Source organism: Carassius carassius, chromosome 21 (genome assembly GCF_963082965.1).
Source record: "Carassius carassius chromosome 21, fCarCar2.1, whole genome shotgun sequence".
NCBI classification, from domain to species: domain Eukaryota; kingdom Metazoa; phylum Chordata; class Actinopteri; order Cypriniformes; family Cyprinidae; genus Carassius; species Carassius carassius.
This window is the reverse complement of record NC_081775.1, coordinates 26,628,841-26,637,959: the sequence shown is the minus strand read 5'-3', so window position 1 is coordinate 26,637,959 and position 9,119 is coordinate 26,628,841. Positions and strand designations below refer to the sequence as shown.

Here is a 9,119-nt window from a genome sequence, read left to right as displayed (position 1 = left end):
CTATTTTGGGAGATCAAAGAAAAAGCACCCAATTAAGCAATATATTTAAAATACCTCGGGACTCACAAACAGACCACTAACTTCAAGCAACTAACCACTGTGACATGTAACAATTTAATACAAAAGTTTAAAACTTAAGTTACTTTGAACTTCACTTTGATTCGTGTAGAAGATTAACGAGAATGGCATGAAAGAGGAATTAAAAGTAAAAAAAGAAAAAGAAAAAAAGAACAATGTGGAATGTAGCCTGTGATGTTCTTAGATAATTTATATTTTCCATTTACAGACACATTGGTGGAGTCTTAACTGAGAAACTGAACAATGCAAGTCATTTCACCATTTTATTGTATATGTAAAAAAATATTAAAAATTGAGTAGAACATAAAACTTAAGGAACTAAATGTCCACCAGGTAATCTTACATAAACAAAAATTGTTATAACTGTCAACACACCCACATTAAGTACTTTATTTATACAGTAAACAAATGTGAGTTACTGATTTCCAGAATCGAAATGGACATCTGGTTTAATTTTGGTGCAAAATCATGAACTATACATTAGCTCACCCTCTGTTTGCACTAAAACACTATTGCGCATTTGTGTTTTACAAAGAAAACGGAACAAAACAAGAAACACAACATCACTCTTTGGTGATCCTTTGCTTTATCAAAGTCTGACAGTTTCAAGATGGTGTTGAACGGTTTTCATTATTTAAAAATCCTGTCGAATATTCTCTTTGTTCTCATCACCCTGTTGCCGTTTCATCTGTGCCACTTCGTTCTCCAGCTGTACGATGGCTCGCTCAATCTCATAGTTCTTACTAACAAGAGACACCCAGCTGTAAAAACATAAGCAGAAATGATTCCATCAGAGCTGAGCAAACTAATTCAATTTAACTAGGGGACAATTTCTGGAAATGTTTTTCATATAGAAACATAATAAAGTACTTACTTTGACTCAAGTTCTCGTAGTTTGGCTCCTCCAGCCAGCTGATCATTTTTGCGCTGCCAGTTCAGGTCCTGTATCTGCTTTCTGAAAGGAGAATAGAAATATTAAGATTTATTTTAAAAGCTAGTTAAATAGATTGTGCACAACCACAATATACAACACCCATACGTAAAGTAAATTGCATTGACCAACAAGTCACTCACCTAGCCTTCTGTAGTTCCTTTTGTGCATTTTCAATCATTAAGGCCAAGTTACTGTTTCATAGAGACAACAAATTACGATCAACAAAAAAAATCCACAAATAGAACTCCCAATTGTTTATATTTTCTATTTATATTGTGAAATTAAAGAATTAAATAGCATTTTAATCCTGTGAGCTTTTTAGTCATGACCCCACAAATAGTGTTCACCATTTTTAAACTGACTTTAACCCCCCTAATAATGTGAAGTGTGAGTGAAGTGAAGTGACATTCGGCCAAGTATGGTGACCCATACTCAGAATTTGTGCTCTGCATTTAACCCATCCGAAATGCACACACACAGAGCAGTGAACACACACACACACACTGTGAACACACACCCGGAGCAGTGGGCAGCCATTTATGCTGCGGCGCCCGGGGAGCAGTTGGGGGTTCAGTGCCTTGCTCAAGGGCACCTAAGTCGTGGTATTGAGGGTGGTGAGAGAACTGTACATGCACTCCCCCCACCCACAATTCCTGCCGGCCCGAGACTCGAACCCACAACCCTTTGATTGGGAGTCCGACTCTCTAACCACCAGGCCACGACTTCCCTAAGTGTAAATGTAATACAAAGTAGGTCAGTCCTATATTAAAGAAATAGTTCACCCAAAATTTTACATTTGCAGAAAATCCAGTCACCCTCAAGCCATCCAAAATGTAAATGAGTTTGTTTCTTTGTGTGAACAGATTTGGAGAAATTTAGCATTATATCACTTGCACACCAATGGATTCTCTCTGCAGTGAATGGGTGCCGTCAGAATGAGTTCAAACAGCTGTTTAAAAACATCACAAGTAATCCACTCAACTCCAGTCCATCAATAAACATCTTGTAAAGCTAAAAGCTGCATCTTTGTAAGAAACAAATCCATCATCAAGTCTTTAACTACACCCCATTGCTTCCAGCTAAAACGTGTCATATCTAGGGCTGTCACATCCAAAATAAGTTTCTGTTTACATATGCGTGCGTGTACTGTGAATATTTGTTTACATGTATATACACATACATATTTAGGAAAAATATAGGTTTATATAATAAATTATACGAATATAAATATATACATGTAAACATGCAAATATTTCCAAAATATATACTTTGCGTGTATTTATATATACACAATTATACACAGTACACACATATTTTGTAAACATTTTTTATTTTGGATGCGATTAATCACGTTTAATTGTTTGACAGCACTAACTCTATCCATAATATTGCTTTCTTCAATGAAAGTCACCTTAACTGAATTGGTGGAGTAATATGTACAGATCAAGCACAGCTTACAAGCGGTTTAATGTTAAAACACCTTGATGAATTTATTACAAAAACAGCTTTTCACTTTGAGATGTTAACTGATGGACTAGAGTCATGTGGATTATTGTGATGTTTTTATCAGCTGTTTGGACTCTTATTCTGATGGCACCCATTCACTGCAGAGGTGAGCAAGTGATGCAACACTAAATTTCTCAAATCTGTTCCAATGAGGAAAAAACTCATCTGCATTTTGTATGGCCAATAGTTAGTATGCTACACCGCCTATCATAATTTTTGATTGATGACTTTGACATTAGACCCACCCCCTTAGGGACTGACCTTTTAATGGTCGCAGCTGTGGTTACGATGTGTTACAACATGAGATATGACATCTGTTTGTAATAAATTATGCTTATGTCATCAGCTGTGAAATTACTCAATATTTACAATATCCATGAATGATCGGCAGCTGTGATATGACATCAGTTTTGTGATATATCATGTCACTAGAGATTAACCTCATGACAAGTGTTATAACATCGGTTTGTAATTGTAACGATAAAAACTCTGTAATCTTTGGGAAAAAGGAGGTGGGAACTGGCAGACAATCAAAATGAAAGCTTTAATAATCAAAATAAAGACAAAACAGCGCGTCAGCCCCTCACGGATGACTGACGTGCACAAATAAAAACCAAATACAAAATAAAGTCCAGGCCTGGTCCTCTCTCGTCCTTCACTGTTGTCGCTCCTGTTTTATATCCTTCCATCTCCTCTGTGGGACTCGAGACCGGTGGGTCGAGCAGGTGTCGCTCATCTCCAATCACTCCACCGGCCTCGCTCCTGTTCCCACAGCTCTCGGCCCCGCCCCACTCGTCACAGTAATCTTGATACCCGACCTCCGGTACGTGCCAGCTGCTTTATAATATATCATGCTTAGCTGTTGTACTGTGGATGCATTATGATACCATTTGCAATATATTTACCTGACCTCCAGTTAAAATAAGAGAACGGTCACGTTGTCTGTTAATGTGCGCATCTGAAGTGTCTCTGCAGGAAATAATGCATTAAATTAAATTGTTTAAATTAAATTGTTTAAATTAAAAATGAATGTGAACTGAATTAAATTGTGCCTTATTCGGCCTGTTAAAAAAAATGTTTCCCTAATCCTGGTAAAAGAAACATGTTTTTTTTATTTTTAGTAATGACTAAAACTACTGTAAATGTTGTGTTTTATATTGTGTGTGATCGCATAACATATTTTGATTTCATTTAAAAGAAGAGAATAAGACTCGGGACAACTGAATCTGCACGTGTGCATGTGTGAGAGAGACCTAGTTCCTATAGTCTGGTATAGTCTGTCTGTATGTGTGTGGGGGGGGGTGGAGAGACCCCTGATTCCACACATTGTGTGTGTGTGTGTGTGTGAGTGAGTGAGAGAGAGAGAGAGAGAGAGGGAGAGAAAGTTTTCCGAAAGTAAACATGTAAAAACTCAGGGATCCCCTCTCAGTCTGCGTATCTGCTGTTCTGCTCCTCTCTGCACTCTAAATTCAGCTTCAACTATCAACTGGCATTGTGTAAGATTTAATATCCATACCAACCCCTGAAAAATTTAAGACATTTGTAATGATTTATTTATTTTTATTCATCAATCTAAACGTTTTTATTTCTGTATTTTAAATTCAGTATACAACTTAATCTATTTTATTTAACCCCATTTTTTTATATTGCTGAAAATCAGAAAAACAACCATTAGAATGCGTGTATGTGCGTGTCATTTTATTGCAATATTTCCAATATTTTATTATTACTCATTTATTGATTCATTTAGTGATGTAATTTTATTTTAAACATCAATGCATTGACAACACCGTCAATGTCCACAACAATAATCAACATGAATTTTTATCTCTTAAAATTGATATTCTTTTACTTATTTTTCAAATTTGTCCCTAAACCAATATCTCTCTCACATCCGTGAAGGATGACCAAAACCTCTGTGCTAGCGTGACAGTTCGATTTAAACAGATGTCACGTAGCATACTAAAGGTCCGGCATCTGTATTACAAACAGGTGACCATAATGGACGACATTACCACTATCTCATTTCATGAAATATCGCAAACAGCTGTCATAGTGCATCTGCGTGCATTAACGGACAGCTTGACCGTTCTCAGGTTTCGTACAGAAACTGCAGAATGAAATTCCAGGACTTTCAAGGACTTTAAGCACTACTTTTTTGGTTTTCAAGGACTAAAATCAGAGATCTCACTTATCAAACAATATTGTTATTATCTTTCAAATTCGAATAAACTAATAAAAAAGGCACAAAAAAGCATGCAATGACTGAGGCAACTTTTCAAAGGATATTATGGCAAAGTTAGATTTTTTTTTTTTCATGAATATAATTGACCTGAAGAATGAAAGCCGTATCATAAAATTGGGAAATAAGCTATTTCACCACTTCTCAACTCTAGTCTGTGACAATACACGAGATATACTGATACTTGGTTCACTAGAATGAGTCAATATTTTAATACTAATTTTAAGATTTTTTTAAATGATAAAATATTTGTCTTTTAAAATCACACAAATCAAAACAATGCAGTTGTTATAAATATTTGAACTAATCTCGGGCTGTAACTAATGATTATTTTGGTAATTAAGTAATCTACTGATTATTTTGACAATTGAGTAATCTGATATTTTTTAGTAATACAAATAGACCTAAGTGAAAAACAGGCTTTAGTATGGCTATTTATAGATGTTAACAGATGTTATAACACTTGTCATAAGGTTAATCCCTAATGACATGATATATCACAATACCGATGTCATATCACAGCTGCCGAACATTCACGGATATTGTAAAAAATGATGACATATGCATGATTTATTAAAAACAGATGTCATATCACATGTCATAACCACAGCTGCGACCATTAAAAGGTCATAAGGTTAATCCCCAAGGGGGCGGATCAAAGGTCAATGTCATCAATCATAAATTATGGCTAACTAATATACTAACTACTATGGCCTTAGGGTGAGTACACTTTCATGTTTTCTTTATATCAATGGTGTGTTCACTTACTCATTAGACACCTTCCATGCATTAGATCCATACTGAGCCATGAGCTCGAGGTTTTCAATGCGCACTGCCTGGTGCTCCAGCTGGGCCATCGAGTTATTGACACAGTCCTGCCATGCTGTGATGTCATTCTTCTGCCCAGACGTTGGAGCAGGAAGCTCATATCTAAGAAAACAAGCACAGGAACATTTAACAGCAAACAACTCACTTTTTTAGATAAGAATGTAGACTCAAAATTAGCCCAACCAACAATTGTAGGCCTTCCTGTAGCTCAAAAGGTAGAGCATGGCACTAGCAATGCCAAGATCATGAGTTTGATTAAACCAAGAACTGATAAAAACATGTACCTGAAATGCAGTACAAGTCTCTTTGGATAAATGGATGTTAAAAGTAAATCTGTAGTGAATCAACAGTGAAGCTAGTTTGATTATTGAAACATCACTTATTCATTCAGTTTAAGTTATTTTAGCTGTACTGCAAACTGTTATGTTATCATTTTATTTTATCATCATAATGCAAAATGCAGTAAATCAGTGTTTAGGATTTTCACAGAAAATAGCTTACTTCTGCAATGCAAAATTAGGTGGATAAGATTATGCTAGTGTCTTACTTCACTGGGAAATAGGCTGCTACAAGCTATTAATATTAGTGCTGCCTTTTCGCCCAGAGACATCTGTAGATCGGAAATGTTCTGCATTTATTCCATATTTAGTTTTAAAAGATGAGGTGCAGGCATTATATTTATCACATCTTGATTACTGCCAAAATGTATGGTCAAGTGAATCTGGAAAACACACACACACACACATATATACATATAAAAAAAATAAAAACTTTTAAAAGCCAGGCTTGTGCCTTGTTATTAATTCTAGGCTAATGTTAGTGATATGCATAGAAAGTTATCATGGCTGTTGGCGAAGGTTAAATTTTAAATAACATTTAACACTATTGGTATATTTCCATAAAATATTTAAGTATCAAACTCCCTGTTCTTTCTTTGAAAAGCTAGTATATGTGGGTTTCAGACATGTGAGTAAGGCCCATCTTATTATTATTTTACCATGTCCTCAAACAAATTTGATGAAAAGACTGTTTATCAAGGCTCTGTTGCTTGGAATATGGTTCCCATAAATATACAAAAGAGCAAGGCACGTATGCGTTTTGAAGAAAATGTGAAGGTATGCTTATATAAATGTTTATGTGCTGCTACTGCTAGAGGTATAAGTTTGTGATTGCTGTAACTGTACTTGGGATCTTTTTTCTTATTTGTATGAATTTTGTTTTGTACAGATATGTAGACCCCAGGAAGATTAGCCACCAGTTTGTGGAAGCCCATAGGGATCCAAATAAACAAACAATAGATTCATTAAAAAAATTAATTTAACTTATTTAAACTAGAAGAGGTTACATTAAGCAGAACACAATATTAGATTTGACCACCTGTAACAGAAACTTTGTTTAATAAACGTACCTCTTCATACTGAGCAGCTCCATGGGTTGACGAGCTGACAGTCTCTCAAATTCATTCCTCATGATATCAGTCTAGTGAGAACAACATAACACTAAGATTATTATGTGAACATGAAGATTATAGTACAATAGGAGCAGAACGGGTATTTTTCTCTTTTACCTCAAAAGCAGAGAAATCTGGCGTAGGAAGATAGCTCAGATAGTTCTTGGTTGGTCTGTATCGTCTCGTCTCTTCCTCCACCAAAGCTGCTGCCTAAAATCGATTCAAAACGATTCGAATGTAATTTATTTTCCGCTAATAGAGATAACAGTAACACTATAGCGTAGTTAAAACAGAAACATGAGATGGTTAAACAACTAAACGGTCTCATTTTAGAACCAGAAGTAGGCTCAGCCGTTAGCTGACTGCATAGTGAGAACACAGGTCAAACATTTATTATTTATCGTCGTTTTAAGCAGACAGAACGTGCAGATAGACATATTCAGCCTACTTACGGCTTCTCGGACCCCTGGAGCATCGTAACCCTGGTCGAAATAAGGCAGAGCATCGACAAAAACATCACCAGCGACTGAGGCCGGTCCTGCCATCCTTTACAAAAATACGTTCCGTCTTCTTCTTCTTCTTCGAGGTTTAACGGCGGCCTGCATCCGAGAGCGTTACATTACCGCCATCTTCTGGATTATTCTCCTGCGACCCAAGCATGTTTCCCGCGATCATATTTTCCTCATCAAACCCGTTCAAACCAGTAGGATGCTTCTCTGTAATGTATACTATTTAAATGACTGTGTCCGATTCTTAATCTTGTCATCACTATTTCCTAGTCCCTCATCCCCAATTCCTTTCTGTACCAACTTTATTTTGAATGGCATACAAACGTCTTCCTTTAGCTTTTCCCAGTGATTTTGCCATTCTCTCACTGTTTCTTTCCAAACTATACTTTTCCACTTAACTCAACTGTATACACATTTAGATAATTCATGGTTTGTTTGCTTTCCTCACCTCCTTGATTAAAGGGTTAGTTCAGCCATAAATGGAAAATTAGTCCATAAATTACTCACCCTAAAGTCATCCTCTTCTTTTATACGAATCCAGTCAGAGTTACTTACAAAAATTGTCTTTTATCTTTCGAACTGCTTGATGCCTCTTAGTGGGTGTTGCACTGCATCGGTTCATGAGAAGTTTAATAAAAAGCACATCCATAAAAAAAAAGTGTCTCACACGGCTCCGGGGGGTGAACAAAGGCCTCCTGTAGACGAAGATATGTTTTTGTAAAAAAAAATATCCATATTCAAAACATAATAATCACTTTAATCTAGGTTTTTTTTATTTTTATGGATGTGCTTTTTATTAAACTTCTCATGGACCGATGCAGTGCAACACCTGCTGAGAGGCATCCAACAGCTTGAAAGATCAAAGACCATTTTTAAAATAACTCTGACTGGAATTGTATGAAAGAAGAAAGTCATATGCACCTAGGATGACTTCATGGTGAGTAATTTATGGACTAATTTTCATTTTTAGGTGAACTAACCCTTTAACTATAAAATTGGCTGATCCAGTCCTTCCTTTTTCAGGATCTTTCAACCCATCAGTATATAATACCATATTTATTGCCTTGATGTAATTCAACTTCCATGGTTTCGATCTTCCATACTGGAAAGTCAGGCCATCCAATAAGTGGGCAGAGTTCTTTTTCGCTCACCCTCAAATCTCTAGCTGCCTCATCTCCTGTTCATCCATAACTAACTTTGGCTCCCTCTCCTTTTCCCAGCTAGCTTGCCCGACTCTCTTAGTAGGATGTCCATCTCTATGTCCCTTTAGATTAATCGAATAATTTACCAGCACTCGTTTATGTCGAATGTCCAGTGGCATTTCTCCTACTTCTACTTGTAGTACAGATACTGGTGATAATTTTTACTGCTCCGAAGCATAGTCTTAATGCTTTAGTCTGTATTATATCAAGTCTCGCAAGTACAGATTTGGCTGCTGATCCATATACCACACATCCCATAATATATTCTTGAACTTATTAAGTTTACATATATATATTTCAGTGATTGATAATCCAATCCCCATTCTAACCCTAATAAACATCTCATTATATTGATTACTTTTTTAGACTT

The 9,119-nt window shown here is 36.1% G+C and overlaps 1 protein-coding gene across 1 annotated transcript; it reads right to left on the bottom strand.

The window, feature by feature from the left end:
* Nucleotides 1-603: 603 nt before the first annotated feature.
* LOC132097237 (pre-mRNA-splicing factor SPF27-like) lies at nt 604-7,599 on the bottom strand. Its single transcript, XM_059502868.1, has 7 exons — nt 7,491-7,599; nt 7,156-7,248; nt 6,997-7,067; nt 5,529-5,690; nt 1,153-1,203; nt 953-1,033; nt 604-839 (listed from the first exon to the last, which is right to left on the bottom strand). The coding sequence occupies exons 1-7, from the start codon at nt 7,581-7,583 to the stop codon at nt 713-715; spliced, it is 678 nt and encodes a 225-aa protein (XP_059358851.1). The 5' UTR covers nt 7,584-7,599; the 3' UTR covers nt 604-712.
* Nucleotides 7,600-9,119: the final 1,520 nt, after the last annotated feature.

Excerpts from the sequence above, each read along its gene's own strand:
- LOC132097237 (XM_059502868.1), bottom strand. The coding sequence starts at position 7,583 with ATGGCAGGACCGGCCTCAGTCGCTGGTGATGTTTTTGTCGATGCTCTG. Across the intron at positions 7,068-7,155 it reads CAGATTTCTCTGCTTTTGAG|ACTGATATCATGAGGAATGA; the intron begins GTAAAAGAGAAA and ends TGTTCTCACTAG. Across the intron at positions 5,691-6,996 it reads GAGCTGCTCAGTATGAAGAG|ATATGAGCTTCCTGCTCCAA; the intron begins GTACGTTTATTA and ends TTGTTTTCTTAG.